Below are 17,760 nucleotides of genomic sequence, written 5' to 3'. Positions count from 1 at the left end.
ATATTAATATTTTTATTTTACTCTTAGATAATTTATAATCATACATACATCTATATCTTATTTTAGACCATAACTTTTTTTAAAAAAATTAAAATTTCGTGTCCCGGTTGGGAAAGTAGAGAAAATTGTCTGAAAAAACAGAGAAAGGGGTTAGGGAAAGTACATCAAAATGACCACTTACATTGACTTTTTCTGCAGTTCATACTTACTACTTATAGTATAATATAATATAATATAACCTGTAAGACCAGTTCAATTATTTTACTTGTAAGACAAGATCATTTATTCTACTAGTATTATTTTACTCCATATGGTATCAAGTTGACTTAGCAATTTGCATTTATTTTTTTTCTCTCTAGATCAACAAACCAAAACAACCAAGCACAAACAACCATGGCTGAAGTGCTTGTTTCCATTGTCCTTGACCAGTTGGGCAATTTCATTGTGGAGCAAGTTAAGGGACAAGTTGATGAACTAAGAATGGCTATTGGGATCAAGAAAGAGATCCAAAGTCTATCTTTGAAGTTGAAAATGATTAAAGAAGCATTGGATGATGCTGAGAAAAGAAGGGTCAAAGACAAAAATGTTAAACATTGGCTAGAAATTCTTGAAGACTTTTCATATGACACAGATAATGTGTTAGATGAATGGAAAACAAGAATTCTACAGCAAGAAATTGAAAGAAATGAGGCTGCTACTACTGCTGCTTCAATTCCTAGGAAGAAAGCAAGTTGCTTTTTTCTACCTTCTTGTTTTACTTTCAAGAAACTTGAGGTGAATCGCGATATTGTTCGAAAAATAAAGGAATTGGATGTGAAGTTAGAAGGGATTGTGAGAGAAAAAGATCAGTTCAGTTTTGTAGTTAATGCAAATGGTGTTGTTTCTGATCAAGATGTGTTTAAAAGAGTTATGACTACTGGCATTGTTGATGAATCAGAAGTACATGGTAGAGATTCTGATAAAGATGTTGTAATAAGTAAGTTGCTTGAGAGTAATGATCAAGAAAATGGTCTCCTTGTTGTCTCTGTTGTGGGCACAGGTGGGATTGGAAAGACAACTCTTGCACAACTAGCCTATGGTGATGAGAAAATAAAGGGTCATTTTGATGAAAGAATTTGGATTTGTGTATCGGACCCTTTCGATGAAGTTAAAATTGCGAAAGCTATTCTTGAATCTCTAACTAAAAGCTCACCAAATCTGTCTCAACTGCATATGTTGTTAGAAAGAATTCAAGAATGTGTCTCTAAGAAAAGGTTCTTTCTTGTGCTAGATGATGTATGGTCTGAAGATTATTCGAAATGGGAACCGTTGAAGAACTCTCTCAAGAATGGAGCTCCCGGAAGTAGAATCTTGGTTACATCTAGGAGTGAGAGGGTTGTCGGAATGATGGGAAGTTCTTACATGCATCGGTTGGGACAAATCTCGGATTCAGATTGCTGGTCATTGTTTAGTCGGATAGCATTTTCAGGAAGGAATAAGGAGGATTTTGAGAATTTAGAAGATATTGGGAAGAGAATTGTTCGAAAGTGCAAAGGATTGCCACTTGCTGCAAAGACTATGGGAAGTCTCTTGCGCTTTAAGGATACAGAAGAAGAGTGGCAAACTGTTTTAAACAATGAAATATGGGAAATGGAGGAAGTGGCAATAGACCTATTTCCTCATTTGTACTTGAGCTACGACGATTTGCCCCCCATCTTGAAGCGTTGTTTCTCATATTGTGCCATTTTCCCTAAAGATACTGTCATAAATGTAGACAGATTGATCAGAATTTGGATGGCACAAGGTTATCTCAGCACACTTGAAAATAACCAACAGGAAGTAAAAGGGCGTGAGTATTTCATGAACTTAGCCACGCGCTCTTTCTTTCAAGAGCTGGAGAAAGATGACAAAAATGCAAGTGTTATAATATCTTGCAAAATGCATGATGTAGTGCATGATTTTGCTCAGTTTGTTGCTAAAAATGACTGCTATAGCATCAAAGGAACCGAAGCAACTGAAAACAAAGTAGACGTTCTTAGTGTTCGTCATTTATGCTGGGAGAGGAGTGATAGTTCAGTGAATCCTACTTCTATTTGTGATATTGGAAAAATTCGCAGTCTATTTGCTGAACACTTGCACGCAAAAGAGCTTCCTAGAGATCTATTCAAAGGTCTTAAATGCATAAGAGTTCTAAATTTACATGGATGTTTGATGCAAGAACTTCCTGAAGAAATAGGAAATCTATTTCATCTAAGGTACATTGATTTAAGCAGCAGTCAAGTGAAGGACTTACCTGAATCCATTTGCCGCTTGTGTAATCTGCAAACCTTAGATCTTCGCGGTTGTAAGAATCTTTCAACACTTCCTCAACAGATAGGAAAATTGTTAAACTTGAGACACCTCATTACTACTGACATGCCAAAATTGGAATCTTTTCCTCAAGGAATTGGAAGTCTAACTCAACTCAGGACTTTGAGTGACTTTGTAGTTGGGAAAGGATCGAGCAAGTTGGGATATATCGGAAAATTGAACCAACTTCAAGGGTATCTATCAATCCATGTTATCGACAATTTGAACTCTGCAGAAGATGTAGTTGAAGCAGAGAAGGCAGAACTAAGAAGCAAGAAGTACGTTAAAGAACTACGTTTGAATTTCTATTGGACGAGTGAGGTAAGAATGGATGTGATTGAAGCTCTAATACCACCTCCAAATCTTAGATTCTTGACAATCAATGGATACAGAGGTACTCAATTACCAACATGGATAACATTGTCACTTAATAATCTTAGAGTTCTTACACTAAGTGAGTGCTTTAACTGCAACTTTCTGCCACCTTTAGGTAAGTTACCATTTCTTGAAATTCTTTGGGTGAGGCTTATGGATGAGCTGAAACAGGTAGGAAATGAATTATTGGGCTTGCCAGGAACCATTGAACCATTTCCAAAGCTAAAGAAATTGAGATTTTCATATTGTTCAGAGTGGGAAGAATGGACAGACTTAAAACCAGAAGTTGTTATTTCAGTAATGCCTAGTCTCAAGGAGTTAGAATTATATTGCTGTGAAAAGCTTAATAGCCTTCCATATTGTCTCTTGCAAAGGCTGCCATCAATAGTGTCTTTAAAGATCAAGATGTGCCCTTATCTTGAAGTTGACTGGACTAAGATATCCCATATTCAGAATATTGAAACTGGTAATGGGATTTGAGGAATGTTGAATATTTTTGGTGGGGTAATCTTTATATAAGAGAAAAGGGAGACATGGAGCAACGGTAAAGTTATCTCCGTGTGACCTATAGGTCACAAGTTCGAGTCATGGAATCAGCAGTTAACCCTTGTGTTTGGGTAGGCTTCCTACATCGCACCCCAATCAACTTGTGTTTGGGTAGGCTGCCTACATCACACCCCCTTGGGGTGCGGCCTTTCACCCAATCTTGCGTGAATGTGAAATGCTTTGTGCACCGGGTTGCCCATAATTTTTTATAAGAGAATAAAGTCTTCTTATCTGGGGAATGGACTTGTATCTATGTTATGTTATAAGATTATCATACTATTGTCTTTTTGTATTTTGCATGTTGAATTTTTATTACTCCCAGAATTAGAATTACAAAGTTCTCATAAAGCTTCATCTTCTGCTGTTAAGTGTTCCAAGTAATACTTCACAAACTAAATACTTTACACCAACCAAACAATTTAACTTCAGAAGTTACAAATTGAAGTGAAAATACGTATCACGAGATTATTTTCAACTAATAAAGTTTATATACATGACAAATGTTTTGCGTTAATTAGGTTGAAACAAAAAGACAAATTTTCCATACCCTGCGAGTTGCGTGCGACGGTGCATAGAGTTCTTTTCCAGAACATAAGTAATCAAAGAACATATGTTTGATCATTATATCAGCATTCAATTGTCTTAGGTATATCTTTATAAAAAATTGATCTTGATATAAATAGAAATTTTTGGCTATTTTCATTCTCTTTCAATTTATAATGGTACACAGAATTACAAGGTAAGTTGCAAGTGGGCAGACATTGTCACTGGTATCTTTGGTATCAGCCACCTCTGTCCACATCAACTGGAAAGAAGCCAGTTTCTTTTAACAATGCTGGCCTACTTTTATGCTGGACTGTTATAGCAAGTTGAAGTTGTAACAAATAATTAGGCCAAAACTATAGTCTTTATTCTGCAAAATTGATTAGCATCTCTTGGAAGGGGCACAATTTGTTGACTGTTCCTCTTCCTTTCAGATAATTCCTCATGTGCCATAGCAGTCTTTTTCACATCCCGAGGTTGGAGCAAATGCACTACACTGCACCATTAACATTCTCGATATCGTCTTTCGTCAAATGCATCTTGCCTTTGTCTCGTCTGGGGTTTCTTCGTGTTTGATCTGGTTGCCCTCGCTACAGAACAAACAAGATTTTACCAAGATCACAATCACTAGAGTCAATGCCATTGTCCATGCAAAGGCTCTTAGCTTAGGAGATTCCCATATGAAATAATTATATATTGTGATTGTTGTGTTGACACATATTGGTGCCTAATATGGTACCTAGAGTATGACAGGGTTAAAGGGATAAGGGTTCGTTCGACAGGGATATGCTTACTGTTTAAGAAATAATGGTAATATTAAAACATGAACTAGGTATATTAGTACCTTTCTCAGAACAAATGCCAAATAAAGGTAGGCTACCTCCCATTCATCTGGTGATAGAGTACCTGTTATTAGCAACGTAAGTCAGAACAGAAGCTGGGGGGAAGCATATGAAATAACAACATACTTGGATGAAATATCAAAGCAGTAACATTCAGCAGCCAACATAACTAAACTTACTTTGGTCTTGGTTCCCATCACCTAACGCACCGAGCCTCCTCATTAGTTCAACGAACTCTGGTTTCTTCATGTATTCCTCCACAAATACGTGGTTATTCTTCACAAAAACTAGCTCAAAGTCATACTGCATTTAAGAAAACAATGTTGTCAGAAAACACTAAGGTGGCGAGAAACAACTGCATAATATTCTTGAATTCTATCTACGATATACCTTCCTCAGTGGCATTACGTTATATCAGTATTTATGCCTCATATACAATACAGAAAATCTCTCTATTTTCCAGAAGAATTCATGTAGAGTGTAATATACTCTCATTTTGTGAGACTCATAACTAGCATTAGAGAGCTCTCTATCAAGAAAAACGCCTCCTCAATATAAAAGAGAACCAACCAGGGTCTTGATTCAAAGAAAAAATTATATAAGATCCAAAAAAAGAAACATATAAACCTAGGATTTCTCATTTTCAATTAAAGGGAAAAGGATATCTAAAGTCAAAGAACAAATGACTTGTGGGTTCGAAATATATCCAACTAAAAACAGGAAGCACAGACGCTAATACCTCTTCCGCCAATGCCTTGAAGACGTGGAAAGGGACAATCCACTCGGGACAGTCAACAGCATCCTACAATCCAAATCTTAATTGTTTATTTGTAGACAGGCAGAGAAGTCAAATATACTCACACATAAGATGCAATCAAAGGATTTTAAATATCAGGATCCTAACTTGCTTGTCAGGATTTAATAGGAGAAAATAAGATCCCAAGCATAGTACATACAAATTAGTAGGTTGTGTTAACATGGCAACTCCTCACCTGTTAATATGTTCACATTAATATTGTCAAATTGAATATTAATGAATGAGTTTTGAGCACCAAAAAAAAGTATTTGCTTTCATTTATAACACATGCAAATCCTCACAAGTAGAGTAAGAACATTCATTAGTCTGCTAGAACTTGCCGACGTCGAGGCTAAATCAAAAAGACAATAAAAAAGGCAGAATACATCGGCAGGCCATTAAACTTGTCCACACTTTTCACTTAGACACTCTATCTTAAGTCCGTTCCATTTGAACACTCCAATCAGCCCTCTACTGTGTCATTTAGACACAATATGCTGACATAGCAAGGTAAGTGTTTCTCACATTTTTCAAGCGCGTGAAATCATCCGGAAAAATAAACTCCACTCGAAAAATGTATAGCTTCTGCCGAAAAATATATAGCTTCTGCCGGAAAATTTTCCGGTCATCTTCTTAGCCCAAATTTTATTTGTTCACACCATTACTACCATATCCTCCTTTAGATCTGGACACCACCACCATCACATTTTAATGTGGCCGCCATCATAAACTTCTCATTTTTCTTCTAAATTTTAAGATTTGGCTAGCCGGTGCAATTCTGGCCGTGAAAGTTGCAACGCTGTAGCTGCCTACCTCATCTGCTCCGTTTGTCTTCCACCATGGGAGTGACCATGGGATGGCACGAACTAGAACTATGACAAGAGCCCCCTCATTGTAAATCGTCGGGCGAAACTTCATTTCTTCCGACGAAGTTTCATTTTATCCCAACAGTTAATTTTGTGACTTGAATCTTAACCTTAATCAGATCCGACTAGATCCGAGCGGATCTGACCAGAAATAACAAGTTTGGCGACCCTTATGCATTAGTGTCTTCTTCTCCTCGTTTTATTCTTTTTATTTTTGTCTACATGTTATAGATCTAAAAACATATGGTGAAACTCCATCATTTTTTAATCCGATCCGAATTTTATTTCTGGCGACTTTGTGGTTTGTTCGGAGTTTCGTTTTTTGGAAAACTTCATGCTTCTGTTCGTTCATTGTTATGATTAAGTTTTGTTATTCTTTGCTGTCCGAATTTGTTGATTTGTTTGCCAATGATTTTATTGGTATTCTATCCATGTTGTTCTGTTTGTTTGCTGCTGCAATTTGGAAGAAAAGTTGGCTGGAAAATAACTTTTCCGGTGAGGAGGGGTCATTGGGAAAGATGACGACGCAACGGGTGGGGTTAAGTTAAATCCACGTGTCTTTATCTTATTCGTCACTCCGGCGTGTGAATTACACGCACCTTTTGTGTTTGGCTGCCTAAGAATTTTGTGTCTAAATGACACAATAAAGACCTTGTTAAGGTGTTCAAATGAAATAGACTTAAGATAAAGTGTTAAAGTGAAAAGAGAGGACAAGTTTAATGGCCTGCCGATGTATTCTGCCAATAAAAAATCCTTCAATATGCACAATTCTAAATGCTTAAAGCAAAAATTGAAAAAAGATGCACGTATAAATAGCTACAGAAAAGGTAGATAAAAATTGTAGCATTGATTCCAAAGTGAAGCCAAGATTAATGTTTTGCAACTAAATCAACAAAAGAACACGTGCTCTAAATTTTTAGCAATAAGATTAAAGGACGCAGCTAAGATACATAAAGGCACATGGTGTACACACCTCCAGATGGAACTTGTATTTGATGCCAAAAGGATTTGAAGATTTAAATTTCTGCAATAATAGAAGATCTTAATATACAATAACACACATACCTAGATTAGAAAGAAAAAAACAGAAATTTCTGTAGAAAATGATAACATAAATTACCTTCTCTGAGAATTCTTCATCAAAACGTATCCAATAGACACTATTACCAAAGGCTAGCCCTTCAGCTGCAATTTCAGAGGAAAAGGGACCATATATATATATCAATAGATCTTTAAGACTGTATAAAAAGCTACTACATAACACATTTCAAAAATATGCAAGGACACCATCACTCCACTAGTCCGAGTGATGAATACACGATCATAAAAGAATGGATAATATTAGATATAATCACAGAGGCTTCCAGTGACATACATGAGAGTATAAAATGAGAAACTGTCACCTAAGATGGTGGAAACCGTGCTTGTAAGTGTGATACTATGATGATTGAAGGTGCTAAAAAGGGACAATGTAGACCTAAAATCATATGGAGGGAAATTGTCCCAAAAGACCTACAACCTCCCATAATCGGTGCAGACTTAACAAAGAAAGAATACAATAGAAGCAAAGGAACTACAAATGCCGACAAGTTAGGATTAAGGTTTAGTTGAATCCTTGTATGTAAGTGTAGGAAAAAGCGTTAGATTTAGGGTGTTTGGTATGATGGAAAATGTTTTCCACGAAAAATATTTTCTAGGAAAATGTTTTCCGGAAAACAAGTGATTTCTTACTTATTTTCTGGTGTTTGGTTACTAAGGAGAAAATATTGTCCCGGGGGAGGGGCGGTTGGAGGGTGGGCGAGGGGTATCAGGGAGGAGGTGGGCAGGGTGAGGTCGGGGTGCAAGGTGGTAGATCGGGGTCTGGGGGTTGGCGAGGGTATGGATTGGGGGGGCAGTAAGGTTGTGGGGGGGGGGGGGGGGGTGAAAGTGAGTTTTGGAAGATATTTTCTCTCTTGGCAGGGAAGTCATTTTTCTCCCATTGGAGGAAAATGAGCTCATTAGAAAAATATTTTGCATAACATTTAAGCCAACTAAACATGGGAAAATTGAAAAAGATTTTTTCTAGAAAATATTTTCCTTCGTACCAAACACACCCTTAGATAACTCCTATTCATTTTTCCCTTGTACCAAACACACCCTTAGATAACTTCTATTTTGAAGGAATCCTTAATGTGCCTCACAGGAAATTATTTGTCAACACCAGAAGGAAATAGGCCCAAATAGAGGATATAAAGGATTTACATAGCCAACCCATCTAGTTTAAAGTTGAGACATAGTTGAATGATTGATAGAATAAGGCAACAACTCATTTACTACCCCCCCCCCCCCACACACACACACAAAAACACACAAAAAGAACCAAAAAGGAATAAATAAAAGTAGAACGATCTTCTTGTTGAACTTCAGCTCCTTGATTTTTTTGATTGTAAAGATAGAGACGGAAGTGAACACACATCATAAAGACATCACAGTCAAGACATTTACAGTTTCAAGAGGGACAAGCAGAGCAGTGTAGAGCAGAAAATAAACCTTCTCTTAGCTTCTTGATGATGACATTGGCATCTGGCATTGTTCCAATAAATATTCCTCCAGGTCGAAGTAAAGCCGAGACATTGGCCAGCGCACGCCGTGCACGTGCCTCAGTTGACCACGAATAATGCATAGCAAACTGCAAAGTTCAAGTTTACAATAAACTATGAAAGTCCACCCATGACAAGCATAATTTACCGGATAAAGGGCTGTCGCCTCTACAGCTACTATGCAGAGGCATCCAATTAGGAGAATACCGTACATCCAATATTTCCTCAACCTTTACTTCCCCAAAGTTTTTCCTTTTCAAAATTAAGAAAGATGTGGATTATACTCCTTTTTCAGTGAGCTTGTCTGGAAAAGCTTCTGAGCACACCAAGTAATTTCAGTTTTCAATGGAAAAATAACAGGTTAAGATGGACAACGGCGATAGCAGAAAGGAAACATCTAATATAGCCAGGAAGCAGAGCATGAAAGCTTGAGAAGAGATATTTACCAGGGCATCAACATATCCAAAACACCTCAAATTTTCTGGTAGTAAGAGAAATTATCTTTTTTTTTATAGTAAGAGAAGTTGTCTTATAAAGCAATGCAACTCATATAAGCATGTATCTCCATCGGCTAAGCCAGAAAACAGCTAATTGGTACGACAGATTTCTACGGGAAAATAATACTAATGGTCACTGAGAGCGAAATCTCAAACTAAGTTTTTGACCTAAACCTATGAAGAACAAAGCTTGCTATATAATATGAAATGCAGGAGACAGGCATACCTGACAGCTACAAACATCAAAAGGTGCATCATCTGCTAACACCCTATCCAGACGAACCTGAAGTTCACCACACAAAAGATATGAGTGGAGTCACTCCCCACGATTTTTCAGTTAAAGCACAAAGCAGTTTGGGATATCAGTAGTTTAAAGCAAATATTGATCATCACAGCACATCAAGCTAATGACATGGCATCTAAGGTCCTAGTATGTCTAGGAAATGACTCATTAAACATTCCTGATGTTTACGACGAGAAAGAAAGCAATAAAATTATAAAAGATATGAATTTTCAGTTCCATCTGCAAGAATGACAAAACTTGATCATGTGGTTAGCTGATTTACCTCAAAACAATCTCCACACATAAGTCTGGCAGGAAATGAGAACTTTTTGCGGCGTTGATGGTGATCTGCCTCACCATTGTAACGGGTTCGGCAGTCTTCTATCTTTACATAATACAACGGTAATATCAAAGTCAGGCTAGCATTCAACTACCATAGAAAATAAAATATGGACCTCAAAAACTAGAATCCATCATAAATATATAGAGAAATATAACCTTCTAAAAGATGAATTTTTGTTCCGAAAATAAAGGATAAACCTAGCATGTAAATCATCTAAATGGAGGACATTTAACTTTTAAGAAATGAAAGCATTTCATATATCTGATGCATTTAGGCCTGTGATGTCAACTGGGTACAATTTAAGGTTCTGTGACCTTCGCTTGATGTGAATCATCCAGATTAACCTCCAATTAAAAGGCTAAAACCGCAACTTGATCAACATTACCCTCAAGTAAAAATTGATTTTCTATTTCTATCTTGCTGGTCAATGCTACTAGTCAGCTACGAATTATTCAAATTTGATCAGCTAGTACTGGTAAATTACGCGAGCAAAAATGATAGCATAACATGCAGATCAGGTACATGGCACCCTCACCATAAGCAAAAGTTGTCTATGACAACCGCTTTTTTCTTGGGATAAGGTAAAGTTCTACGATGACCTAACCAGTGGCGGAGCTCGAAGCCGACCTACGGGTTCGGCCGAACCCAGTAGCTTTAGTCCAAACTTTGTATTTGTATTAAATATTCACTAAATATGTATAAAAATTAAATTCAGAACCTAGTTACTAACACCATATATCGCTATCCTACAATTTAAAACCCATAAAGTTCAAATCTTAGCTCCGCCTCTGAACCTAACACACAAATAGAGATCCCCAATGTGTTAGTCCACTTCTTATCAACAAACTTGAGTTGTTCCACCATTGTTCATGGAAAGAATATATCAAAAGCCTAACCAAATCAGAGAGTTATTCCAATAATGAAGACTACTAAGAAAACAAGGCAGGTGCACTCGGTACTTATGCAAATAGGATGCGCGCTCAGCAAGTTTAGTAAATTTTGAATCTTAAAAAGAATACTAGCAGAGTACTACTGACGATAAACAGAAACATGAACCTAATCTGACTGAATACATGCAATTTAGTGCTGAACAGCAGAACATCTAATAATGGTTACAAACATCTTTCCACTTTATAAGTCATCAAGTAACAAGAGTGTGTCTTCTAGAAAGTCATATAAATAGTTCAACAAAATAAATTAGCTTGCTGAAAGGAAGTTCTGACCTACAGCGGCAAGAGCAGAAAAGGCAACAAAAATATATTCATCCAGCGTGAACTTACCGAACCATCTGCAATATCAATGCCAACATAATATCCAATCTTTGCTTTATCCCATTTAATAAGATCACCACCCTGGTTTAAACAAAAAACATTGAAAATAAGATGCATGATGACTTGTTTATTACCACCTAGAAAAACTAACAGGTCGGACTGCCAGATAATTGAGATACAGTACAATAGGCAAGAAGTACCTTCCCACAAGCAAGATCAAGGACTGCATCCCCTCTTTTGGCATAAAGTTGAATCAAGACACTCTTGATCTAACATGCCAGAAAACCTTATTAGCAATGAACTATGCAGAATAGCCCTTCCCACGAATAAACAAGACATACCCAATTGTTAAGTTTCTTTAAATGAATGATAGGACTTGCTTCGCGCTCTTCAAGAGTTTGGTTGGTCCTCGCGCTGTAATGATCAGCCACCTTCCTAGCAAAGATTTTTGTACTCTCATCTTCAAGAAAATGAGTGTCGCCTGACACCAGTTCAAACTTTAAATCAAACCGCAATAGAAAACCAACTTCTGACTTCTTTTATCCAAAAGGGTTACAACTTCCTAAAGTTTAGCATCACAAGTTCATTTTTTTACGGCATAATACATCGCCCCTAGCAGTTAAACAACTACCCTGCATAGTAAATAAGATTCTGACATTATACCAATTGTAGCAAAACACTTTAGCAGCTAAAATAACAGTAAAATTCTCTAACTTTCAGGGTGCTAATACAACAACGAAAACAAATATTCTGTATCCATTCAATACAAATAAAATGTCAATAATCAAGTGAGACAAAAAGTATCTTCTAGGTTGTGCTTACACAAAAGTAAAGTTTCCAACTTTACGAGTATTAAAATAGGGGAAAATTACCTTCTGGGGTTGAGCTAAAATAACAATAAAGTCCCTAACTTCATTGGGTATTAATGCAACAATGAACAAAAACTTTGTATCCATATTATACCAAGAATTCTTGGTAAATAAAAATCAAGTGGGGTATTTGATAAAAGAAAAAGAAAAAGGAGAAAATTACCTTCAGGGTTGTGCTTAAATTTGGATTGAGGAGGTCCATGAGAACTGGAAGATGGAGATTCCGAGTAACCTCGTTTCATAATTAGAATCAAGATTTAACAACACTGTCGATTATGACAAATCTGAAAACTACAGGCGTTTTCAGATTCTATAAAGAAGAATGTCTAAAATTAACCAATTTATTAACAGTGAGAGACAGGGAATGAAGGGTAAGTGTTTGATTTTTTTGACTCGGACAGCTTTTGGACTAAACCCCTTTTGGATTCGTTTTTTTTTCCTCATATATACAGTAGGAATAAGGTTACAAGGTATGAGACGGTGCCAGGAAAAGGAAGTAAAATTTCACACAATTAAGTATAGTCCCTCAACTTTGTATTTTACTCCAATTCAGTCCACAATGTAAATCCCACTTAAATAAAAAGTTTACTTACTCCTATTTAAATACCATAAATAAATACTTTATTCTCTATTGTTATACGTTATTCACTAATAATTTGGCCTCTCATATTTCTCAACAAAAAATATTAAACCTTACATACTTCTCAGCAAATATCAACTTACTAATATTCCAACTCTCTTAATAATACAAAGTGAAAAAATGGTGATATATAATTTGAGATAAAAAATTCGTTGTAAGAATATTGAGATAAAAATATTATTATTATTATTATTATTATTATTATTATTATTATTATTATTATTATTATTATTATTATTATTATTATTATTATTATTATTATTTATTATTATTATTATTATTATTTATTTATTTATTAAAAACTTCGATGCAATTAATATTGCAAAGGTGCACACCCCTTGCAGGTTCACTAGCACCCCACGAGCCGCCCTTAGCCCTTTTCAATCTTTTTTTTGGTAAGAACTTTTTTCAATCTAAATTCGAACCGAAAAATCTACAAATTTATTAATATTTCTAACATATGATGATGTGTAAGTAAGTAAAAATTGCAAAAGCATAAATTTTTATAAGATAATATATTAATATTACATACAACTTCATAGTATTCAAAAAAGTCGATTTTATTTGCCAGCAAAAGGGTTTAGTTATTGATATCTTTAAAGCTACTAATTAAATTTCAAAAATTACCAATTAATAATCGAAATAATAAAAAGACACTTCACAAAAAGAAATCTTAACCCAAATCATGGAAAGATACAAATCAAAATATACCTACCCAATAGTCACATATATATTGAATATGATTAACTAAAAAACAATAAGGGGAAGGGGTCCCAATAAACTGTCACGACCCTAATTTTCCTCCGTAGGATGTCGTGATGGCACAAAATCTCTAAGACTAGATAAGCCTATCAATTATGCGGAATAACGGAATCTAAAACTGAAACTCAAATCTCAACATATGAAATGAATAAAAACTGCAATTCAAAATAGTTACAACACCTAAAACCCGGTAGGATTAAGTCACAAGCTTCTTAGAGAAATACTAAGTGTCTCTAAATATCAGAGTCTAGTGAAGATAAGGAAAACAACATAATAAAGATAGAGGGGGGCTCCGAGGTCTGCGGACGCTGGCAAATGTACCTTGAAAATCTTCGCGTACGTACTAGCTCACTAATACCTAGTTTGGTAGGAAGTACCTGGATCTGCACAAAAAGATGTGCAGAAGCGTAGTATGAGTACACCACAGCGGTACCCAGTAAGTGTCAAGCCTAACCTCGGTAGAGTAGTGACGAGGTCAGGTTAGGACCCTACTGGAAATAATAAAAGACAGGGTGAACAGGTTATCAATATAATAAAAATAATAATAATAATAATAATAATAATAATAATAATAATAATAATAATAATAATAATAATAATAATAATAATAATAATGACAATGGAAGTGAGTCAAGTAAGGAGTATGTCACAATTTAACTGCACAGAGTAAGGACAAATAATACATCACGGAAGAAGAATAAGAATTTACATATTTAGGGAAACACAAAACAATAAAGACAAGTACACCAATGAGAAAATATCAACAATGGCACTCCTGAGGTACCGTCTCGTAGTCCCAAATCATAAATAAATTTACAATATTTTATTTTCTTATATCACCGTGGGAGCATTCACATTTAATTTTAAAGAAATTATTTTTTCCGAAATAGCATCTTGCATTTTAGCCATCCTTATCACACAACATGGCTTCTAGTAGTTCCCCTACTAGCCACGCGTATCAAGCCCACCTTATCTCACCGCATACGTTTCAACACCCATACCTTATACCACCGCATGCGTATCAATAACACAATATATCACAATTCGCAGCTCAAGTGCCCAATTATTTCAACTTGCCAAATAAATCAACAATTACATTATTTTCCACAATAAGGAGCTCACGACTCAATCACAATATATACAAAAATCTCAACAAAATATTCGAGAGTGAATAACTCAACAAAATATTATTTTTCAAATTTAACACTTTGCCTCAATACCAAATTTTAAATGTCAAATACTTCATATTAATAATAATTCAATTAAGAAATTCAACCTTCAAATAATGAGCACAAAATAAAAAAAAATAAAACTTCAGCTAAACAAGTAAAGCAATTAGCAGGAAAAAGGTAAGGCAAATTTAAAATATAAAAACAGACCAATGATGATGAGTATAACAGGATAACATAATTTATTTAATACGTAATAGAGATCTACACAATTTAAAATTAAATTTTTTCCACATGTAGCTCGTGTACACACTCGTCACCTCGCGTACATGGCTTTCAGCACATCACAATTTTCATAACAATACTAATCCTAAGGAAAATTTTCCCTACACAAGGTTAGACAAGTCACTTACCTCGACTTGCGTTAATTCAATCCACTAGTAGGCCTTTTCCTCGATTATCCAATTCTGAATGACTCGAATCTAGCCAAAACAATTAATTCGATGTCAATCAATACAAGTTATAGGAATTAATTTCATATGAAAATATTAATTTTTCTAACAAAAATCTGAAATTCCACTCAAAAATTGCCAGCGGGGCTCACGCCTCGGAACCCGATAAAAGTTATAAAATATGAACTCCCATTCAACCACGAGTCCAACCATACTAAAATTACTAAATTCCGATAACAATTCGGCCATCAAATCTTCAAATTTAACCAAAAGGGTTTTCACAAAATTTCAACTTAAATCATTAATTAAATATTAAAAACAACCATAGACTTAGGTACTTTAACCAAAATTAAGTTAGGAACTCTTGACCCAATGTTTTTCTTGAAAAACTCTCCTGAAAATCGCCTAACCCGAGCTCTTAAAATTCAAAAATGGGTAAAAATGGCCAACCCCCGAATTATATGTTCTGTCCGGGTATTTTCGCATTTGCGAACCAATTGTCGCTTTTGCGGAGTCGCATTTGCGACAGCATTTCCGCTTCTGTGAAGAAGCGCTGGAAAGCTTCCTTCGCACCTGCGAACAATGGTTCGCTTCTGCACAACCGCAGGTGTGACCTTGTCTCCAGCTTCTCTCGCTTCTGCCGTTCCTTCTATCGCAGAAACGCCTTCGCTTCTGTAGAGTTTGTTCCGCTTATGCAACTCCACTGGGCAGCCCCTTTGTCCGTTTCTGCGAGCCACAGCTCCCTTGTACGAGTCCGCACCTACGGTCAGTCCCTCCGCAGGTGCGATGACACCAGAAGTTGCAAATTTCAGAATTTGCCTAAGACCAAAAATAGATCTGATTTCGATCTGAATCACACTCGGGGTACTCGGGACCCCGTTCGAATATACCAACAAGTCCTAAAATATCATGCGAACTTAGTCGAAGCCTTAAATCACATCAAACAACGCTAAAAATACGAATCATACCCCAATTCAAGCCTAAAGAAACTAAGAAATTCCAACTTCTACATTCGATATCGAAACCTATCAAATCAAGTCCGTTTGACCTCAAATTTTGCACACAAGTCATAAATGACATAACAGACCTATTCAAATTTTCAGAATTGAATTTCGACCCCGATATCAAAAAGTCAACTCTCCAGTCAAACTTCCAAACTTAAATTTCTATTTTAGCCATTTCAAGCCTAATTTAACTACGGACTTCCAAATAATTTTTCGGACACGCTCTTAAGTCCAAAATCACCATACGGAGCTATTGAAATCATCAAAACTCGATTCTGGGGTCGTTTACACATAAGTCAACATCCGGTTAATCTTTTCAACTTAATCCTTTAACTTAGGAACTATGTGTCCTATTTTACTCCGAATCCAAAAACCAAATACCCCGGCAAGTTACAACACCATGATATAGCATTGAGGAAATATAATTTAGGGTATCAGGGTTAAAGTGTTCGTAACGACCATCCGGGTTGTTACATTCTCCCCCTCTTAAACAAACATTCATCCTTGAACGAGTATAGAGATATACCTGAAGTTGTGAAAAGATGAGGATAACAACTATGCATATCATGCTCGGTCTTCCAAGTCGCCTCCTCGACCGGATGACCCCTCCGCTGAACTTTTACTGAAGCAATGCTCTTCAACCTCAACTTTCTAACTTGTCTGTCCAAAATGGTCACTGGCTCCTCAACATAAGATAGATCCTTGTCCAACTGGACTGAGCTGAAGTCTAACACATGAGACGGATCGTCGTGATACTTCCGGAGCATGGAACACTGGATGAACTGCAGTGAGACTAGGTGGTAGTGCAAGTCTATAAGACACCTCTCCAGCTCTCTCGAGAATCTTAAAAGGCCCGATATACCTAGGGCTCAACTTGCCTTTCTTCCCGAATCTCATAACACCATTCATGGGCGAAACCTGGAGCAAGACCCGCTCACCAACCATGAATGCAATATCACGAACCTTCCGATCCGCATAACTCTTCTATCTAGATTAGGCTGTACGAAGTCGGTCCTTTATCAATTTAACTTTTCCAAAGCATCCTGAACCGGGTCTGTACCCAATAGCCTAGCCTCATCCGGCTCGAACCAACCCACTGGAGACCGACATCGTCTACCATACAAAGCCTCATACGGTGCCATCTGAATGCTCGACTGGTAACTGTTGTTGTAGGCAAACTTCACAAGTGGAAAGAACTGATCCCAAACACCCCCAAAATCCATCACACACGCACGAAGCATGTCCTCCAATATCTGAATAGTGCGCTCGGACTGTCCGTCTGTCTGAGGGTGAAATGTTGTACTCAACTCCACCCGAGTGCCCAACTCACGCTGTACGGCTCTCCAGAACTGTGATGTAAACTGCGTACCCCCCGATTAGAGATGATAGATACCGGTACGCCATGAAGCCTCGCAATCTCGCGAATGTAAACCTGAGCCAGCTACTCCGAAGAGTAAGTAGTAACCACAGAAATGAAATGAGCTAACTTGTTCAATCTATCCACAATCACCCAAACTGCATCGAACTTCCTCTGAGTCTGTGGGAGTCCAACAACAAAATCCATATTGATCCGCTCCCATTTCCACTCTGGAATC

At 36.6% G+C, this 17,760-nt stretch overlaps 2 protein-coding genes across 3 annotated transcripts; one reads left to right on the top strand and one right to left on the bottom strand.

The window, feature by feature from the left end:
* Positions 1 to 260: 260 nt before the first annotated feature.
* LOC104107493 (putative disease resistance protein RGA3) lies at positions 261 to 3,319 on the top strand. Its single transcript, XM_009616315.4, has one exon. The coding sequence runs from the start codon at positions 394 to 396 to the stop codon at positions 3,181 to 3,183; it is 2,790 nt and encodes a 929-aa protein (XP_009614610.1). The 5' UTR covers positions 261 to 393; the 3' UTR covers positions 3,184 to 3,319.
* A 606-nt stretch (positions 3,320 to 3,925) lies between these two features.
* Positions 3,926 to 12,591, bottom strand: LOC104107494 (mRNA cap guanine-N7 methyltransferase 1). Of its 2 annotated transcripts, none has more exons than XM_009616316.4 (13): positions 12,302 to 12,591; positions 11,611 to 11,750; positions 11,470 to 11,538; positions 11,279 to 11,350; positions 9,939 to 10,040; positions 9,599 to 9,655; positions 8,826 to 8,964; positions 7,417 to 7,481; positions 7,270 to 7,320; positions 5,374 to 5,436; positions 4,814 to 4,937; positions 4,637 to 4,698; positions 3,926 to 4,382 (listed from the first exon to the last, which is right to left on the bottom strand). In XM_009616316.4, the coding sequence occupies exons 1-13, from the start codon at positions 12,378 to 12,380 to the stop codon at positions 4,284 to 4,286; spliced, it is 1,122 nt and encodes a 373-aa protein (XP_009614611.1). In that variant the 5' UTR covers positions 12,381 to 12,591; the 3' UTR covers positions 3,926 to 4,283. The 2 variants fall into 2 exon arrangements, with proteins under 2 accessions (XP_009614611.1, XP_009614613.1); XM_009616318.4 differs by having other exon boundaries at positions 4,317 to 4,531; positions 12,302 to 12,520.
* Positions 12,592 to 17,760: the final 5,169 nt, after the last annotated feature.

This window comes from Nicotiana tomentosiformis, chromosome 7 (genome assembly GCF_000390325.3).
Source record: "Nicotiana tomentosiformis chromosome 7, ASM39032v3, whole genome shotgun sequence".
NCBI lineage: Eukaryota > Viridiplantae > Streptophyta > Magnoliopsida > Solanales > Solanaceae > Nicotiana > Nicotiana tomentosiformis.
This window is presented reverse-complemented; position numbering and strand designations above follow the sequence as displayed.

What these genes read in the sequence shown, in the direction of transcription:
- LOC104107494 (XM_009616316.4), bottom strand. Translation starts at nt 12,380, where the DNA reads ATGAAACGAGGTTACTCGGAATCTCCATCTTCCAGTTCTCATGGACCT. An exon ending in TAAAGAAACTTAACAATTGG is followed by an intron (nt 11,539 to 11,610) that starts GTATGTCTTGTT and finishes CTGGCATGTTAG; the next exon opens with ATCAAGAGTGTCTTGATTCA. An exon ending in TGATGGGAACCAAGACCAAA is followed by an intron (nt 4,699 to 4,813) that starts GTAAGTTTAGTT and finishes TGCTAATAACAG; the next exon opens with GTACTCTATCACCAGATGAA.
- LOC104107493 (XM_009616315.4), top strand. Translation starts at nt 394, where the DNA reads ATGGCTGAAGTGCTTGTTTCCATTGTCCTTGACCAGTTGGGCAATTTC.